This window comes from Taeniopygia guttata, chromosome 19 (genome assembly GCF_048771995.1).
Source record: "Taeniopygia guttata chromosome 19, bTaeGut7.mat, whole genome shotgun sequence".
NCBI classification, from domain to species: Eukaryota; Metazoa; Chordata; class Aves; order Passeriformes; family Estrildidae; genus Taeniopygia; species Taeniopygia guttata.
In genome coordinates, this window is record NC_133044.1 from 7671173 (window position 1) to 7690731 (window position 19559).

Sequence of the window (19559 nt, forward strand, 5' to 3'; positions counted from 1 at the left end):
TTAAAGTTACCCATGTAGTGTTGCAGCTGGTTTCAGCACCAGCAGTGGTTGTGGGGAAGGGCAGACAGACTGGACATCTGTTTAATGACAGGTGTTTGGCTCCACAGTCTGTGTGAATCAGGAGTGTGTGCAGGGATTGTCAGAGCCAGTCTCAAGAATCCTTTTGGGACTAGTGTTGAGCTGTCCAGTAGTTTTTATTTTAGTTATATAAAATATAAGCAATGTAAAGTTGGTTATTTTCAGAGGAGGGATGTTACGGTGAGCTCATGCTATCTCTGAGGAAGTCGGATTATTCGGGGGGCTGCGTGGAGAGGGGGTGAAACTACAGAGGGAAAGTGAAGATTGGTTCTGCTTGTGCTCACTGGATGATGCTTAGTAAACCTAGTGTGAATATGTAGGTTTGTAGAGTTGAGAGAGTTTTATTTTCTCTCAGTTTTTCCCCAGAATGTGCACAGGCAAACTGCGAACCAGAAAATCTAAACCTGGCTCTGTTCTTTCTGAACCAGGCAAGCAATGGAATGATGTTCTTCAGACTTGTGCTAAACCTTTCTTCTCCTGACCATAAGTTCTCTAATGATCCCTGAAAACTCTGCTCACCTCAGTGGGACCCACACAGAGTGAATTTTGGCATAGCCACAGAATACAACCTGGGAGCATCTCTGCCCTGGGCTTCTGTTGAGTTGTGTTTTGGGTTTTTATTTTTTTTTTAATGAGGGTGCATCCTTAAAAACCTACCTTCCCTGCCTGCTAATTTATCCACCTCAGATATTACTAGATAAAGTTTGTGCTGTGACTGGTTAGTGTAATAAATAGCTCCAAAAGAGTAAGCCTGGAATAAGCTTAGTCTCTCCCTGGTTCTAGCAGGAATGCTCAGCTTACAGAAAAATGAGGAATTGTTTGCACACAGTCATGGGGATCCAGAAAAAGAACAGATAATAACAAGACAAAATAATTTGCTGTTATGGTTCACTCATATGTGCTTGGCTTGGCAGCTTTTATTTTACTTATGGGAGGTGTCAGTTAATCATGTTGGGTATTGGAATACATAAACAATAATTCTGAATTAACCTGAGTTGCCTCAAATTCCTTGAGCAAAGCTTTGCTCATCCTCTATGGATTGGTATAGTTTTAGTTATCCTTATGACTCTTGACTCTCAGTGTTTCCTTTTCTGAAAGAGTATATTTTTATTTGAGAGTGGCTTTTAGATGTATGGGATCCACCAAAGGCTTTTCAACTGAGGGAGGACGTATTTTCAGTGATTGCTTGTGATGGAGCACAAGGTTGCAGGGGATCCTTCCAGGTCAGCCAGATGGACACCTGGCTCTCTGCAGTCTGGCCATTTCCTGATGGTAAAGCCTTTCTTTAACTTCATTAAAGTCCATTATAGCTTGAAGACATTTTTGCTTTTCAGTTACTTTGTTCCAAGACTCTCTCCGACTTTCCAGCAGTTGCAGAAAGTGACTTTCAGCTTTCCATTAGAAGCTTTCCATTAGAAGAGTTAGATAATATTTGCCTTTGGCACTCTGACTTTTTCCCAGAGATGTAAAAATTGCATTAAAGAGATGAAAAATCCACCCTAATGTTGTAGAACTCATCTCCTGAAGTCTGGCAAATAAATGTGGGACAATTAACCTTTGCTTTATTGACAGCTGAGCTTCCTGAAATGGGATAATTGCTGAAGTCCTGCTTATGTGAGACTGGCTTATTGCCTTTCTGTGGGGAAAGAAGGGCTGGAAACAGAGCAGTGGAGCATTTTCTGCCTGAGAGGAATTTCTGCTTGGTTTTTTGCCTAAGAAAATGTATTTTGCATTCTTTGTGGAGAGGCCTTCCTAGCAGCTGAACTCGTTCCCCTTTAGATGCCATTGCTTTCTGCAGAAGTGGGTGAAGTATGTGGTTTTATTATATGTCAGCCTAAATAAAAAATAATTTCAACAACAACAAAAAAAAATCCTCTTAGAATAGGTATTCTGCCCTTCAGCCATGCTTGTATTTCCCAGCTGGAATTGTGCAGTTCAGCACTGAAATGGAGTGATAAATAAGGCTGTTTAAGGACCTGGGTGTATCCCAGTGGCTGGTTCAGTTGCCGAGGGGTATTGCCCCAGATACCTTTTGGAGGGATGCCAGGTTTGTGACTTTTGCTGGTACTTACAGGTCTTCAAAGCCAGTGCAAATGCTGGAGCAGCAGCACTTCAGCTGGGCAGGGCTGAACATGGATCCTGGCCTTCCCCTCAGCGTGTGGTTTTAATCATCTTGTCTGTCTGCTGCAAACTGCTTTTGCCCACAGTGTGTTGCAGCTCCTGGCAAATGATGGAAAGCACTCATGAATAAACAAATCAACTTCTTTCTTCAGTATCCCCCCTGCCTGTCCCTGCCACAGCCCTGCTTGGCCAGCCTGGAGCTGCAGAAAGCATTGAACCTCCTGAGTGAGAAATAATTCCCTGAGCAGCTCCCTGGACAGGAGAATTGCAGCCTGAGCCCTTCTCCTTGGGCAGAGACAAGTCCCTGCTCTGCTGCCAAAATCCATGAGCTATATCAGTGCCTGAGAATGAAGCCTCACTGCTGGAAAGGCATGCAAGGTGTCATGAAGGAAGGATTCCTGCTCTTTGTTTTCCAGGTTAACCATTGGAGCTCTCCCAGCTTGTGGAGTCCTAGGGATGCAGCAGTGCTCCTGTGTGGCCTTTTTCAGACATTCCCTTATTGCAAATCAAGCAGAAAAGAAGAATTCTGTATTTCTATCAAGGCAGGATTCTTAGCATTCCATGCCTGCTTAGAGCTCCAGCAATTGCTGTGTCATGGCTAGAGAGTGTAGGAGAATGGCAGTGTGGAAGTGATGGATCTCTGTCCCTATGGAAGTTTGTGACAGGCAATGGGAAGTGCAGTGTTCCAGCTGTTTGCAGGAGTCAAGAGACAAGAAAACATCTAGAACTCCTAGCTGGAGCTCTTTCCTCACTAGATGAGATTATTGCTGGAAAGGGGCTTTTCACAGGAGTGTGTAGTGTCAGGGTAAGGGGGAAAGGCTTCAAGCTGACAGAGTAGCGTTAGATTTGATATTAGGAAATATTCTTCCTGGTAAGGGTGGCAAGGCCCTGGCACAGGCTGTCCAGGAAAGCTGTGTCTGCCCCATCCCTGGAAGTGTTCAGAGCAAGGCTGGATGGGGCTTGGAGCAACCTGGGCTAGTGGGAGGTGTCCCTGCCCATGGCAGGGGGTGGAACAGGATGAGCTGTAAGGTCCCTTCTAACCTAAACCGTCCTGTTTCTATGCGGTTAAACAAAGAGGGAAATGAATAGCTCGAAGCAACTGCCCTGCCCTGCTGCCACTTTAACCCTTAGAGGCTCTTTGTGCACACCGTCCTAACCATTCATTTGGGCTGAGCCACTGCCTGGCCCTTGTCTGCTGGGTGCAGTATCTGTAGTTAAACAGGAGCTGTAATTGGAGCAAACTGAGTTTGTAACACGGGCAGACTTGGTATCAGAGACAGCCCCAGAAGGGGATGCTGTAATTCCAGGCTTTCCTCTGCCACCACCTCCCTAGGATATTATGTTCTCACTGGTGCCTGACAGATAAATGCACAGAAATGTCTTGCATCAGCAGTGCTGTCAGACTCATTGCTGTGCAATGCTGACTTGTGCTGTGGGGATGGGTAGGCACAAAGATGAGTGGTTGGATGAAAAGAAACTATAAAAATTCCTGTTCTTTACATACAGAGGGCTGTCCTGTAATTCCTGGGTGTCTGTTTCTCCTCTTATCTTAAAAGCAGTTCTGGCATTCTCAGATGACAGGGTATTTATTCAATCAGATAAAGCTGCTGGAGGTGAAGTTGTATTTACAGATAAACCTGACCACAAGCCAGTTTCCCACCTTTTACCAGCTGCTGAACACTGGCCCTGGCTGTAGCTGGGACACAGCCCCAGTATGTGATGGCCACATTTACCCCCTTGCATTATTTCAGGTGATCTGCAGTAGCTGGACCCACAGCCTGTGCCTTTGCCAAAAGCACCTCTGTAAATCAAGTATCACTGTACAGTGATTTTCAGTGCTTGGAAGAGCTAAACTGTGTATGATGGGAAAACAGCTCCTGCCTCTCTCAGCTTGGGTGGAAATAGGATCCTTTAGTGGGTGGATGAGTATGGGGAGAGGGAAATAAACCCAGCCACTCATCCCCAAGGAAAGGATGGTTGCTCCAGTTTGCAGGCTGGATAGAGCCTGCAGGAACAGCTCTAACCAGAACCAGCCTCACTTGTCCAGTAAAGGTGAGTACCAAGTTCTTGTTGGCATCATCCAGTAGCAGAGTGGAATAAGCTGATGTGCTGCACACAAAAAGTACTTGAAGGGCCTCAGGGTGTGGAGCCAGTGTCCTGTGTGTTTTCTTTGCTCTTTTCCCCCACCCCTTCCTTCCCCTTTCCAGAGGTGAGCAGCAGGAGTCTCACGGGCCCAGCACAGGACACGGGAGCTCTGCAGAGGAGGTTGTCCATGTGCTGGGCACTCTGTGCTCCCACCTCCACCCTCTGCTCAGCAGCCCTGTCTTGTGGAAACTTTCAAAATCAGTTTAAAGGGGTAAATTAGTATGTTAAATAGAAAGGACAGTGTTATCTCTGGATTTCTGCATGGGGATATGATCAAGCAGGTGTCCTGACCCCTGAATGTGCATGACATGGTTGGAGACAGTCCCTGACAGCCTGAAAGGCACAGAGAATTTTGTTTTCCTCTTCTTCCTGAGCTGTGTTTGAGTGTATTGCAGGCAGAGCAATGCCCACAGGCCATAGGCTGAGGGCAGCTCCCAAGAGGTTCTTGCTTAGAGCAAGAATTTGCTGTGGGATGAGCAGGGCCATGAGGAGCCAAGAGCAAACACAGGCTGGAGGGGGTGCTACTCACAGACTGAGATCTGTCCTGCTGCTAGTCTGGTAAATACTTTAAATGATATGTTAGCTCTGTTGAAGGCAGTGTCAGGAAGGATTAGCATCATTGTCTTTTCAGCCCTAGGATACTGGTCTGGATCCCATTTTGTCATTTTGATGGGAAAAGCACAGTAAAACGTGATGTCAATGATACCACAATTAGCAGGGAAGGTGTGTGATGTCCTTCCATGACTGCATGTTGCAGTCGATACAGACCTGTTAAATATCCTCTAAATATCCTTGGCTTCATTTTGTTGTGAAGGTCGAGCCCTACCTAGACTGTCTCTTGAAACTACTGAGGATATTTCACTGGGGAAGGGACGAGTCAGCAAGAGAATCTTTGATTAAAGGCATGAAAAAGGGGGCAGGGAGCTTCAGTCTGGAGCTGAATGTTCCAGGAGCTCCTACCACAAGCTTGTTTAAACTTAAGTGTTTTTACCTGAAGTGGAGAAACTTGGGAGTGTTTGACACTGGTCAAAATAATCTCCAAACCAAAAAAATCTAGTATCACTGTGTGAATATTGTTTCCATTTTTTGGAACTTCCAGAAAGAACTCTTTTTAGCTGCTTTATGCTTGGTTTTTGTTATTGTTGTTTTTCCCAGAACAACTACAAAAGCAAAGTGAAAAGAGAATACACTACTCTGGAAGGAGGGAATCATGTGGCTGTTCCAGGGGAGTTTTGGACCTGATCTGTGCTTAGAGTTCTCTGCCATGGAGCTTGGGTGGGAGCATGACCTCCACTCTTACTGCACAGTTTTAGTGTTGGCATAAATAATACGTGTATCAGGTCAGTGGGAGTAGTGGTTTTTACTCTCGTGGTTGGAAAAAGCTTTCTCAGATAAATAATACTGATGGGGACATGCCTGAGTGGTTCTTTGTGTGGGGCCCTGCAGTAGATGCCACAGTCACACTGATGGAGGGAGCTCACTGGATTTTAGGGCTTACATGAGACTCTGTCAGGGTCATATAGCTTGGTAAATATCTGACTCAACATCTGGAATTAAAACTCACTAAAAATAAAATTGAGGGGGCACACAAACAATGGTAAGTCCCTATGAATTATTCCTATGATTAATTGGACTTATATTGAGCTCAACTTGCAGCTAAAGAAATGTATTAGAATGGCATTAAATCATTGCATTAATATTAAGAGGCTAAATCTGTTTAAACTCAATCAAAATAGGAGCCAGCATTTAACTGTGAGTGTTAGGTAGAGAATGCACTGTGACTGTTCAAATCAGTAACTTGCCAAGTACCTAATACTGAAATTGAATTATCTTTTTACTCCTGGGCACAAAGTAGAACCAGAAATTTTTCTTATGATCCTTTTCCTGCTGGAAAATATTTTACTCTACCCTGTAGCAAAGAGAACAACATCCCCAAAGATTTTCTTCCATAAGCAGCAATGCTTTGAATCCCCAGTGAGAGAAATTCCAGAGAACTAACTCAAGCAGTATGCTGCAACCTCCCAGGATTTGAGGTAGGACCCAGACTTCAGAGCTGTGCTGTTTAGTCCATAAAGGTGCAGGTATTTTTAGCCTAGGAAAACTACTTTTTCATTTACATAAGCAATTTTTTAGGGATTTAACATTCCTCCCCTGAAATACACAAACTCAGAGATTTCTGCATTCAGCTCTCATTGTTTTCTGTGGGAAAATAATATTCTGTTGATACCTTTTAATGCTCAATTTAATATTAAGAAAATTAATAACTGCAAGTCATTCAGGATGAAGCTGCAAATTTAATTTTAAACTTATTTTTAAGCTTTCTTCCTTGAATTTAGGTGTTAGTAGAGAGATGCTAAAAAGGTTTAGATCATATGCTGATTTACTTGAAGTATGAACCTTTAGAACCACCCTCCTCCTTTTGTATCTTCCTTTTCTCAGCCCAAGTGTCTAAGTGGGAGTGTTTAGAGCAGAGGCAGCTGCTGCTCAGTGCCACTCTCAGAGGTGTCAGAGCAATGATCAAAGCACAGCTCCCAGGGTTCCTGACTTGCCCTCCTTGAGTCTCCTCAGAAAGCTGCAAATTTTAAGAACTTAAAAGTGTAAATTCAGGAGGAAAAGGTGTGATTTATTCTTATTTCTCCATGATGGGGGAAGAAAGCTGTGCTGGAGGAAGCCTGGCAGTGAGCTGAGCCCCACTCCCATGCAGTTTGTTGCTGTAGGAAGTGTAGATAAAAGTGGAACAACTCTATTTTGAGCAGTTTCTCCATCCTGGGAGCAAGCTGAGGAGCAGTGAATGCTTTCCTGGCTCAGCTGTCATGTCCCAGTATTGCCCAAAACTGCTGGCTGATCAGGCACAGGGCTGAAAACCTGTCAGTGCAGGTCATGGTTCTTCAGGCAAGGCAGGTATGAGCTGTGCCTGCAGGGCTTAAACTCCTTTGTGGCCTCACAAGTAACTTAGTGTAATTAATTAACACCTTGAAATATGTTTTCATTATATTTACTCTGATATCTTCCAGGCAGGCAGTCCCAAAATCACTTTGTAGTTATTGGAAAGAGAGCTTTAGTGCTGGGAGAAGTTGGTGTGAGAATTATTCAATATTGTTTCTATTTTTTGGAACTCCCAGAAACTTTTAGCTGCTTTATGCTTAGTTGTTGTTGTTGTTGTTGCCGAAACAACCATAAAAATAATAACATTTTATCTTTGGTAAAATATAAGATTTTATTGCTTTTATAACAATTAGATGGAACTCGGTGTGAGAGATATCTGCTGATTTCATCGGATCTGAAACAGAAAATACAGATGTCTGTCTCCCTCTTTAAATAGCTGTCCCTGCTTCAGTCCCTTTGTGTCAGAGCTGTGTGGCAGCAGCTCTGTGGCCACAGAGAGCAGCACAACTTTCCCAGTCATTGTCCTGGCGAGGGCTGTGAGGAGATCAGAGAAAAGAATGAGAAACAATTATTTTCTCCACTTGCTGCACCTGTTCTTGTGAGCATGTGGAATGTGTTACAGAGATTTGTTTACCAAAGGGTGGTTTCTTAATTAACCAATAGTGTTTTAATTGAAGGACCAATCAAGTCCAACTGTGTCATAACTGTCTATAAAAACAATGGGTTTTTTCATAAAAATAGAGATTGGCCAGCCTTCTGTGAAACATAGAGTCTGTAATTGTGGGAATCCAGGGCTTCCCTCTGGCTGCCCTGGGACCCTGGCAGGGGTCAGGAACCCCCCTGGACAGAGCCCCCAGAGACACTGTCTGTGATCTCTGTCCATGGAAAAGAGTTTTCAATCTTACAGGATGAATTACAAGCTCTGAGTGTTTGATATCAGTAATAATTAAGTGTGGCACAGGTACAAAAGTAAAATTTTAGGATTCTAGATAAGGGGTCCAAAGGGGACAAAATGGAAGAAATTGGGTGTGTCTTGTCCTTTTTCTCCTTCTTCATGCCCTCCATGTTTCACTGTGGTGTTGGCATTTTTCTGTTGGTTCAGGCTGGGGACACACTGTCCAACGTAGGTGACAGATATTGGCACGTTATTGTAAATCCAGCACAGGTAGTTTGTGGTATTTAATGTTTGTACCATCCCACTGAGGGCAGAGCCCCACACGCTGCCCTGCAGGACAGAGCTGCGGCAGGGCAGCAGAACATGTTAGAGATAAACAGAATAAACAACCTTGAAAACAGCACAGACCAATTATGGCTTCTGCTTTGGCAGTGGGGCTGACAAACAGAGACTTTCTACAGTCTCAGAATCGTCAATACCTCAGATTCCGACATGTAATAATTATTATTAATCTATAATGATAATTATTTTCCAGCCAGGGGCCGTTACTACGACAGTGCTGCCATCTCTAATCCTCTCACCCAAACATCTTCTCTCTGGCAGGTCGGTGGCACAAAGACAGGAGTGGTGCGCTACGTGGGAGAGACGGATTTTGCCAAAGGAGAGTGGTGTGGAGTGGAGCTGGATGAGCCCCTGGGGAAGAACGATGGGGCAGTTGCTGGCACGAGGTACTGTGTGCTCTGAACCCCAGCCCGGGTCCTGCACACCTCCTGGGCTGCCCGGGGGGCAAATGCCATCAGACCTGGGAGGAGACTTAGGGCTGTGCTTGGTTGGACATTGTGGGCTGGGAGGAAGTGCTTAATTTTGACTCTTTTAGGTTTTCGGGTAGCCTTGCAGGGAGATCAATACAAACCTCATCACTGGGTCATTTTAAAACAGGATCAGGTAATTTCTGTGAAGAAGGGACCTGAATGGCTTCAGGAAACAGGAGAAAGTAGGGAGAGGAAAGAATTTACAGTGGGATTTAATTTTTGCTATAAACTGATTCTGTTGATTGTATTTGCTCTGCTTTCTACCACACATTCCTGTCGTAAACTTCCTTCTTGTACTATAAGTTTCCCTGTCAGAGCTGCAAAAGACAAAGATTTTACCTTCTTTTCTCCTCAGCTTAATGTTTTATTCTATTCTTTCTGGGAACAAATTTCCAGAAAACCAAAAGAACAGTTGATGGTTGTTTTCTGTCTTTGTACTAATTCTGTAGTGCAATAGGTGTCTGCTGATTGATCTTACCACCTCTGACTCCCTAGGCACCTCCACTCTTTTCTTTTCCAAGAAAGACCTTGTTAGCAGCTATAAAGCTAGGCAGGGACATCTCACAAGTTTGCTGGGAAGCTCTTTTTGTTCAGGTGGAATTTAGTTAAGGGAATGACCCAGGCCTTGGATATTGAAATTGGTGGTGTTCAAATCTGAATTATACAGCAGCTCTGACCATGCTTCAAATACAGGTGCAACTGATTCCTTGTCCCACTCAAGTTCCTTAAGTGGGAAATACTGTTGGTTTCTTGGAGGTTCTGAAGGCAGACTGGCTTTAGAGGTGAGAGTTATCTTTCACAGAATTACCTAGGCTGGAAACGACCTTTGATATCATCAAGTCTAACCTATAACTTTAAAACTGAGGAGCTAAGAGTTTCTGCCTTGTTAGATCTCAGGTTCTGTAATAAAGGTTTCTTCTGTTGGGTCAGCCTTTTGTCCAGCAGCCATGTGCTTTTATTTAAATAAGAGAAAAGCTGTCTTGTTCAATGTCAGGGCAAGAAAGCAATAAATGATTGGCAGCAGATGGCTGAGTTTCAGCCTGTTCTCCAAATGAAAGAACCAGGATGGCAGAGAATAAATCATGGAGTGAATGCAAGTCCCTGCTTTCTTTATCATACAATTCAAACTATCTGGTAGATTAATCTTCATGGTGCTCAAAAGGTATTTATTGTCTCTGTGTATATGGAAGGTGTGAAAGGCAGATGTGAGTGTAGTGCTGTCTGCCTCTCATCCTCCTACCTCTGTTGCTGTGGTTTGAAAATCCAGCTTCTGGAAGTCGTCTGTCTTCTGAAACTGCTGCATCTTGGCTGAGGCTGCTGTGGTGTGTGCCCTGTCTGCAAAGGCTGTTCCACTGTTCAGAGCAGGGCTGCAGCATTGTCCATGTCTGTCCTTTCGAGCCTTCATCCAGCCTTTGATTTCTTGTAGCAGGTGCCCATTCAGCAGCAGTGTTTTTGGAGAAGCTAACACAGTAGCACCAACTCCCTTGGTGCATGTAGGCACCCCTCAGTCAGCATTCCCAGTTTGCTGTGGCAGCATGGAATTCTTGAGGCTGTCCTGATCTTGTCCTGGCAGGATCAGCCTGGGCAGAGGCTGTCCAGGGCTCTGCAGTCTGTGCTTTGGTGATGTTTGCCATCTAGTGAGCACTGGCCAGCAAGCCCAGCACTGCCTGCTGCAGCTGCAGAGGAGAGTGAAGCCAAAACTGGAGCTCAGTGCACCGAGGCTGGTGGGAGCAGTAAAGCCTTTGGAGCCCTTGGTGACATTGTCCACCTTTGCTCTCACAGGCAACTCCACTTGAGCTGGTGGTGAACTGGCTGAAATTTGTGGTGGCTTGTTGGATTATGTCTTTTTCTGGCCCAGAGATGGGGTAACTGAGAGGCCTTTTAAAAAACTTTTATTCCATTTTCAGTCTCTTGAGAAGGTGTGACAATACAGATGTTATAATTCACACCATCGCAATCAGAAGCCAACTACTTCCTAATTTCAATTACAATTATAAGTGTTTCTTGGCCTATCAGCTTTTGCCACACCATGCTGTAGATGCCTTAAAGCCAATCATCTGAAATTACCTTTCGTGGGTCTTACTACAATGCATCTTTCACAGTTCTATTTCTCCAAAGTATCCAGTCTTATTTGTAAGGCCATCCTTTGAAACTTGTTTCTAGTTCCATTTCTCTCAGCAATGTCTGTTCTATTCCATGGCATTTCTAAGTCAGTATTTCTTATCTCAAGGTTTGCATATGGATGCACACTGTGTGAGCCTTCTGTCAGGCTTTGAGAATTCTCTGTAAATTCATTTCCCACTGATTTTCCTGCAGGTTCAGGTGTGGCTATGCAGCAAAGGAAAGCCCTAAGGCTGGGCTTTCCTGGCAGTTGTGGCTCTTCAGTGGAGGCTGCCTGCAGGCTGTGGGTCAGAGCAGTGGGACAGGGTATCACTGTGGGGAGCCCCTCTGTACATCAGATGCTGCTGGTTTGCACTGAGGTTTGCTGCATCTGCTTTCTTGTCTGCACAGGAGATTACAGAGGTGCTGGTGCTGGTTTGGTGTCAGTTCCACAAAGCCAAGCAAGCTCCATGTACTCATCTCTAGTAATTTAAATGTTACCTGCTTATTTTACTGTTCTCCCTTCTCTCTCTGCTCCAGTCAGAGTCCTTGATCACTGCACTGCCCAGACCTTTTACTTTTTCGTTTTTTGTCAGCCTTGGACAGTGAAGATTTTTCCATCTATTTCAACATTTCCTGTGCTGTTTTCCACCTGCAGTTTGCATTGCCATCACTTTTCTGCCCTGTTTCCTCTCTGTAACGTGAGTACAGAGCTCCTCCACACTACGTGAGAGCAGCTCTTGATTTTCATGTAGATGTTTTTTTTCTACCAAGTGGTTTGGACCCAATCCCTGCTTCTGAATTATAAAAGTTAATTGCAACCACTTTCTACTGAAAGAAAATGGGCAGACATAGTGATGCAAATTTGAACTTGCTAAGAGCTGTCAGAGGCTTTTAAGGGAATTAACATTTGGGATTGTTGTGCAGCCACGAGTACCAGTCTGTGCTTCCTGCAGGCAGAGCTGTGGAAGGGGCTGTCGGCCTGCCTGTGCCTATTGGAATTTGGGAAAATGATGCTGAGCAGGGCTTTGGCAGGTTTTCAAGAGGTCAGCCTGTGGTGTGGCTGGTTTTTAAAACCCAAGGGCCTGTGTTGGCAGGAAGTCGAAGAGGCTGAGAGATTTGGGGTTGTAGAGGGATTGTTAAAAGTTTGTTATAGAAAAAACATGGATCTGAGCTGATGTTTAAAATTTAATTTTATTCTCATCTGGCTGGAGATGAGGCTGTTCCTTGGCCTCCCAAGCACACAGGGGTCTGCCTGTGACACAGCTGTGTGGCTGCCAGCTCTTAAAAATAAAAGGGAGTTGGGGAAACAGCTGCTCACATCTGCAGAGAGAGAAAACTTGTGCTAGTAAAACTGGATTTGTGTAATTTAGTTATTAGAACCTGCTTATTTTATATTAACATTGGACAGATTGTTTTATGACCCACTATTTAGTCCTATTCTTGCTGTGAGGCCTGGGAGAGAAAGCTCTTAGTGGGGTTTTTTGTGTTGGCTGCTCCCCTGAACCTAGGGGACACAATGCTGGAGGTGATCTGGTTTTTCTTGCTGCAGTGCAGGTGGCCAGCAGCAAATGAACCTTGATTTACACTGGTCAGCCAGGGCCCTGAAAGAGTTTCCAGGATTTGACTTGTGGCTCATTTTTATTCTGGAAGAGGGGTCTGGAGAGACAGAATCTTTGAGCTCACTGCAGCTGTGGAAGAGACCATGTACTGTAATTATTTGATCCTCCCTTTTCCATCCTTTCACCTTCCAAGTTTGTTTGCATAGGAAACAGTTTCTCTGCCATCCAAAGGAGGTGGCACATGCTGGAGTTTGCTGTAGTTGTATTTTTAACTTCAAAGGTTTGAGCTGCCATTTTCTCCTGTTTTGTAGGAAAGATTTTTACCCCGTGGAACGTTTATATAGAGCTGTGTGATTCAGATTTTTTTATTTGACAGAGTCACAGGGTGGGGTCAGGTTGGAAGGGACCACAGTTGGTCATCTAGTCCAGCCTTCCTGCTCAGAAAGGGTTATCCCAGAGTACATGGAATAGTATTGTGTCCTGAAGGCTCTGGGATACCTGCACACCTTCTCTGGGCAGCCTGTTCAGGCCTTGCTCACTGTACAGGGAAGAAGTTCTTCATTTTTAGCTGGAGCTTCCTGCTCATGGCCTCTTGTCTCATTGCTGAGCTGAGCCTTGTCCATCTTCTGACATCTCCCTGCTGACACACTTTACTACATCACTATCTTCAAAGCAGGGAAAAGAGCACACACAAGTTTTGGGGAGGTTGGTTGGTGAGGAAGGAGTGCTTGTGCTGTGGCTGTGTTTATGTTCTGGGATCTGTGCTCTCCAGGCTGCCAGCTGTGTCTTTCCTGGCATCTTCTCAAAGTGCACAGCATCTAGTGCTTGGAATTACCTCAGGTCCCCCTGCTAAAGCACCACAAATGCAAACATGGAGACTGCCAGTACTACAAGTAGGAAAGAAAAATAATCCAACTACTTGTACACAGGAAGCACTGCCACAGCAAAGCACCCAGAGATGAACTGTGGTTTTTTTACTGCTTGGCAGTGCCATTCTGCAAGGCTTGGGTGAGATGGCTGCTCTGCCACTCCTCACTTGGTGCATCTCCTCTGTTCCAGGTACTTTCAGTGCCCACCCAAGTTTGGCCTCTTTGCTCCCATCCACAAGGTGATCCGGATTGGGTTCCCATCCACCAGCCCTGCCAAGGCAAAGAAGAGCAAGAGGATGGCCATGGGGGTGTCAGCCCTGACCCACAGCCCCAGCAGCTCCTCCATCAGCTCCGTCAGCTCCGTGGCCTCGTCCGTGGGGGGCAGGCCCAGCCGCAGTGGGCTGGTGAGTAGCTCCTGCGTGGTCTCTGCTCCTCAGCCCACCTTTGTGACCCAGCTTCACAAAGCAGGAGGGTTGGGTTTTCTTCCAGAGCAGCTGCTCCTTCAGCATTCATGAGGTGAGGGGGATGGAGCGTGGGACTGTGTTACCCACCTCACAGTCTCCCTCCATGTAATGGACACCAAGCAGCTGTGACCATTGAAGGAACAGTGCAATTTTCAGTGGGATGAATCTCAGTTCTGCTGGCAAGAGCAGGTTTGTAAGGGATCCCTCAGAAAAAGGACACTTTTTCAGTCTCACATGGTTATGCTGCTCCACTGACCAGCTGTGCAAAGCTCCTACTGTGCAAAGCTCACTGTCTCACTGTGGAGGGTGACAATGTCCTGGGTCACATGCCTGGGGTTTTGGCAGGTGCTCAAGCAGGCAGAAAGCAGAGCAGGCAGTCATACTATTAAAAGTTCTGGCTCTGCTACACCCACAGCCCTCTTGGCTGGGGACAAGGTGCAGTGTCATTCCTGGGAGTGGATCAAATAACCCCGTACTGGTCTCCACCTGAGATCAGTCTACCCAGCTGAGCTCACTTTTTGGGATTTCGTCAGTGAAGGCCATCAAATCGTATCTAAGAAGACAGATGATAGAATGCATGATAATTTTTCCTGACCCAGTTCCTACCCCGTGTTGTGTCCTTTGGGAAATGTTGTGTTCACTGCAGTGCAGAACAAGAGAAACATTTTTATGTTGTGAGCTTGTGAGCATTGTCCAGATGTTTCTTAGACTTAAACTCCCCTGTAGGGCCCTGAGCTGGAACTGCAACTCTGTTTAGCTGAATAAATGGTCATTAGGTGAGCAGCATTCCAGATTTAACAGGGGACTTCAGCTACTCTGGAGTGGAAAGGACACAGCTTTACCCCATCCCTTTTTAACTCTTTCCCAGCTGACAGAGACCTCTTCTCGCTACGCCCGGAAGATCTCTGGCACCACAGCTCTGCAGGAGGCACTGAAGGAGAAGCAGCAGCACATCGAGCAGCTGCTGGCAGAGCGAGACCTGGAGCGGGCAGAGGTTGCCAAAGCCACCAGCCACATCTGTGAGGTGGAGAAGGAGATTGCCATCATGAAGGCCCAGCACGAGCAGGTAGGAGGCAATAAGGCTTTTTATCACTAGCTCTCAAATATCCGAATATTTGATATCCCCCGAAAGTGTCAGATCATAACGTTACCACTGTGTGTGAAACTTGGGCTCTGAATTTCTGCCCTTTATGTGGTGAGTTATGCTGAGGCTCTCTCTCCACTCTCCCAGTGTCACATGTGCTATCTCTGCCCTGAGCCAGGAGCAGGAAAACGGCTGTGCCAGATCAGAGGCAGTAGATAGCTTGTGTCTGGTGGATCAATACATTTCAATGCTGAAATGCAAGTGGAAGGCAAATTTTTTCCCCTCAGCCACTGAATCTGGCTGTGGCTGTGACTGCATTGCAGTGATTTTATGGTGCTGAGAACATCAGCTCAGTTCATATTGCCACTGCTTTCCCACCAGAGAGGATGCTTTTATAACATTAATAAAGGCAGGAAATCTGGAAGGAAAACAGGCTGATCATGTTAGGTTGGTGTTTGTTTGTTTGCTGCACAAGCATTTGTACAGAGGATATTTTATGTATTAAAATGCTTAAAGAGATCTGTGCTTATGCTATTTGTCAGTATGTGGTTCTTCATCATCTGCTGTTCTCCTAAATTCTTTACTCAAGCTTTTAAAGCCAAGTGAGCTACCTGGGAGCAGGGATGGCACTGTGTGGTGGGTCACACCTGCCTGTCAGAAATGCAGGAGAAATTGTGAAATCAACTGCAAGCTGACATTATTCTTGTGCATTGTGTTTTCCAGTAATTATCATTAACAAATGAATTAACAGAAATCTGAAATATCTCTCTTGCTTCATGACTGGGGCTGAATTGCACTGGTAACCTCTGACCAGATTTTCAGAACTTTTCAGGCTTCAAGTTCTTAATTCTAATCAGAGGTGGAGTCTCCAGAAGGGTCAGGTCAGAGAGGGACTGAAGCATGGATCACTTACAGCTCCTGGAGACGGAGCAGTTTTTGTTGTCTTGATCCCTACATCCTAAGCTCTATGGAAAATATGCTCTTACCACAGCATCCTCTGAAATAGATCATCAAAACTTTCTGTTCTCTAGTTCTGACCCCTTCTTGGACAGCTTTCTACTGCTTCAGGCATGGCTAACTTTTGTGTCTTGGGCTCGTTTTTTCCTGCAGTATGTCACAGAGGCAGAAGGAAACCTCCAGCGAGCACGAGCCGTGGTGGATGGGATGCAGAAGGAGAAGATTGAGCTGTTGAACCAGCTGGAAGAGGAGAAGAGGTAAAGCAGGATGGGTGTGAGGGAGGTGAAGTCATGTATGGACAGTGAGGAAGCCTTCAGGTGATTTTGAATTAAAGATACAGTGTGAAATAAAAATTGGATTGTAAACAGGCATGTGCATGTTGGGGCATCACAGACCCTCCTGTACAACCTGGATTTGCTGAAGTCCCCTTCTTCCCCTCCATTTGTGATGGGCTGATCTTGAGGATGTTCTTTGTGAGGAAGGGAAGCCAAACTGGAGTGCAACCTTACTGCAGTGTGATTCACCATCTCCCCACATGCCAGAGGCCCCCATCCATGCACATCTCATGTGCATACATTTCCTCTCTGAGTGAAGATCTGCATGGCATTCTTGGAGTCCAGGTACTCCATGTGTATAATTAAACTCTTCAGTGGAAACAGAAAAACATTTCTGTGTGTTAAATAACTGAAAACAGTGTTGATTTCAATTACTGGTGCCCTCCTGAGGATGAAATATTCTTTCATGCATAAGTCGCCCCATGCTCCTGGTAGGCAGCTGGTTTCCCAGCTCCAGGAGGTCCTTTAACCCAAGACAGCTGAGTTTTCCTCAATATCAACAATATCAACAGATGCCTCCCTCCTCTAATTAGAGGAGGTTTAGACAAGGAAGCTTGTTTATGAAGTTAGTTATGTACACTCACAGCTATTTTTATCTGTAACAGAATCATAGTCCTTACATCTGGCTACTAACTAAACATCCTCAGCTTTTTTTTTTTTTTTTAATCAGTAAAGAGAAAAAGAGGGATGAGTCTTGCAGAAAATTGAGTTATTTTCTACTGTTACTGGCCTCTCTCTCCCAAAAGAGAAGGGTTTCCTTGGCCTGTCTGTATTAATGTGTGTGGTTTTATTGCATTTATGCATGAGTGGCCTGTAGAGTCTGTGGGGAGGGCTCTTGTAGCTCACAGTTTCCCACCCTCTGCCAAGGAGGCAGAGGATCCAGTTCCCTTGGGATATTCTGTATGGACCCTGTGCATTTGGGACAGAAATTGCCCAGTGCTCAGCTGCAGGTTAACAAGGTTTAAATAATCCAGGGAAACCTCGTTGTGCTTTGCTTGTTTTCAGGATCCTGTGTCAGAGAACAGTAGTTGTGTGTCCGAGAGGATGTGGCTTACAAAAAGGCCATGTTTGTGTGTGGAAAACTGCTTATAACTGTCCTGCTCCATGGGGCTTGCTGCTCAGGTTCTGCTGAGTTGTTTTTATCCAAAGGTGGTCTGTATCCCTCTCCTCTCAGACTTGGATTCTGCAGGCCATGACGTGATTTTTTAATATTGGGTGGGTGGTTTTAGAACATGAAAAGCTTATCAGTAGTTTTTGGGCAGCTTTTCCATTTGTTGGAGCTCTCCACTGATGGTTGCAGTAATCCATAGAACTTGGTTAAGAGTGGAAAGGCTCATGTGCAATGGCTGCTTAGGCAGAGGGTGCTGAGCTGAGTGTTCCTGATTGCTCTGTGTGTCCCTTTCCTTCCCCAGGAAAGTGGAGGACTTGCAGTTCCGTGTGGAGGAAGAATCCATTACAAAAGGGGACCTGGAGGTAATTCCTTATGATCTTGCCAAAATGTGGGATCCAGAGTTGCATGTGGGGCCTCACTTGAGTGACTTCTGCCCCCTTTTGCTCCCCTCTAACAATCCTTTATTGGTGGTTTGGGCCTGCTGTGAACACTGAACTGTGAGGATTGTTCTTTGGTGTGGTGCCCAATTGCTGTTCACACTTGGGGGGCTGCCTGGAGTTAATCTGTCACTCTGAGTTGCCAAGCCATGTTAAAATCTGTATCTGAACGTGTTGAAACATACATTTTTCCACTCTAGAAATGAATTGGCAGTTTAGTTCCCATCCCTGTGGTGTCCTGCTCTCAGCAGCTAATAGACACACAGAGTCTCCTGATGGGATGCTGTTTAATTCCAGCCAAAATGCTGTGTATCCTGAGGTATCTTCAGTGGGGTTCAGTGCCCATGAGTGTGGGCTTGACACCAGCATTGACACCCTGTCACTGGGAAGGGCTGTTGCTCAGAGATGCTGTTGCAGTGAACATTGTGCAAACTGGGATGAAGTGATGTTGGCCCTTGAGTATGAGGCTTTTCCATGGGGAAAAAGGAACAGAAAATCTTTCTGTGAAAGCAAGTCTCTGCTCTCCAAATGTAAATCAAGGGAGATTTCTGCCTCTTTAGCTGTAGTGCCAGGTTAGTAACAGCCAAAAATGTCAAGGGCCCTGCTCCTTGTGCTTCCCTGTCACTCATAGCAATAAAACCCAGGAAAATGGGAAAACTAGGAAATGGGTATGTGGCTGTGGCTGTGATCCTGTTGTCATAAATCTCTTTTCTTCATCCAGAAGCTGAAGGAGATGTTTGACAGGGTGTAAATTAGCAGTGCACTGATAGCAGACCTTTGTGGAAGCACAGTAAGTGCAGTTTCTGCCTGTTGTGGGGGAGCAAAATCAGATTTCTGTTCATCCCTGAGCTGACAGCTTTCCCACAGTGCTTTAGAGAAGGTTGATCCATGCATCATTCCCTTTGAGAGCAGTGAACTGTCCCTTAGTAAGCTCCAAGTGTTTAAGCCTGGCTGTGTAATTATGGCAATGGGACCAGGGTTGGCCAGATGGTATATTTGGATATATATTTTTTTAAAAAACCACCATGCTTAGCAAGATGACAAACTGCTGTGGATAAGGGCTCCCATTCTCAGTTTGGGACTCACACTTCTGGATTTATTTTTCCTTTGGGCTGGGAAGGAATTATTTTGCAATGGGGATGTGGCCAAACTTTCAGCAGGACATTATGGTCCTGTCCTCACTTCCATGCTTGTCTGTACAAAAGAACAAATAATTTAGGAATGCTTGATTTCCTCTGATCCAGGGAACTGGCATGCTCCCCATGAGCCCAGCATTAGGCATTGGCAGAGGGCTTGGCTGGGGCCAGATTTTACATCTTGTCTGCCTAATTTGTATGCTCAGGCTGAACGATTCACCCACTAGAGTTAATTCTCACCTTCCTGCTTTTTTGTGGAGACAGTTAAGCTTTCCAGAAGCAAGTAATTAACTTAGAGAAAAAAATGTGTTGGTGGCCTGAAGGTACAGATCAAGGTTTTGTACCTCTGATAGAGCAGCTGTGGATTTAGCTTTGAAATGTAGTTATGAGTTCAGCCCAATTTTGATCCTGGTTGGCAGCTGTTGCTGTAGTGATTTGAAAGATGAAAAACAAATGCAGGAAAAGCTTTCAAGAGCTTTGAAAGATGAAAAGCTAATGCAGGCAAAGCTTTCAGGAAAGACTTTCTGTGGTGGAAAACCATGGCTTACATGAAATATTATCCTCATC

The 19559-nt window shown here is 45.2% G+C and overlaps 1 protein-coding gene across 6 annotated transcripts in view; it reads left to right on the plus strand.

Moving 5' to 3' along the window:
- Positions 1-19559, plus strand: part of CLIP2 (CAP-Gly domain containing linker protein 2) — an 86993-nt gene that overhangs the window by 49086 nt on the left and 18348 nt on the right. For all 6 annotated transcript variants that reach the window (XM_072916844.1, XM_012568739.5, XM_002191948.6 and 3 more), the window contains exons 4-8: positions 8729-8853; positions 13659-13872; positions 14801-14998; positions 16127-16230; positions 17721-17781. In XM_072916844.1, coding sequence (XP_072772945.1) covers positions 8729-8853; positions 13659-13872; positions 14801-14998; positions 16127-16230; positions 17721-17781 — 702 coding nt within the window. The remainder of the gene's footprint in view (positions 1-8728; positions 8854-13658; positions 13873-14800; positions 14999-16126; positions 16231-17720; positions 17782-19559) is intronic.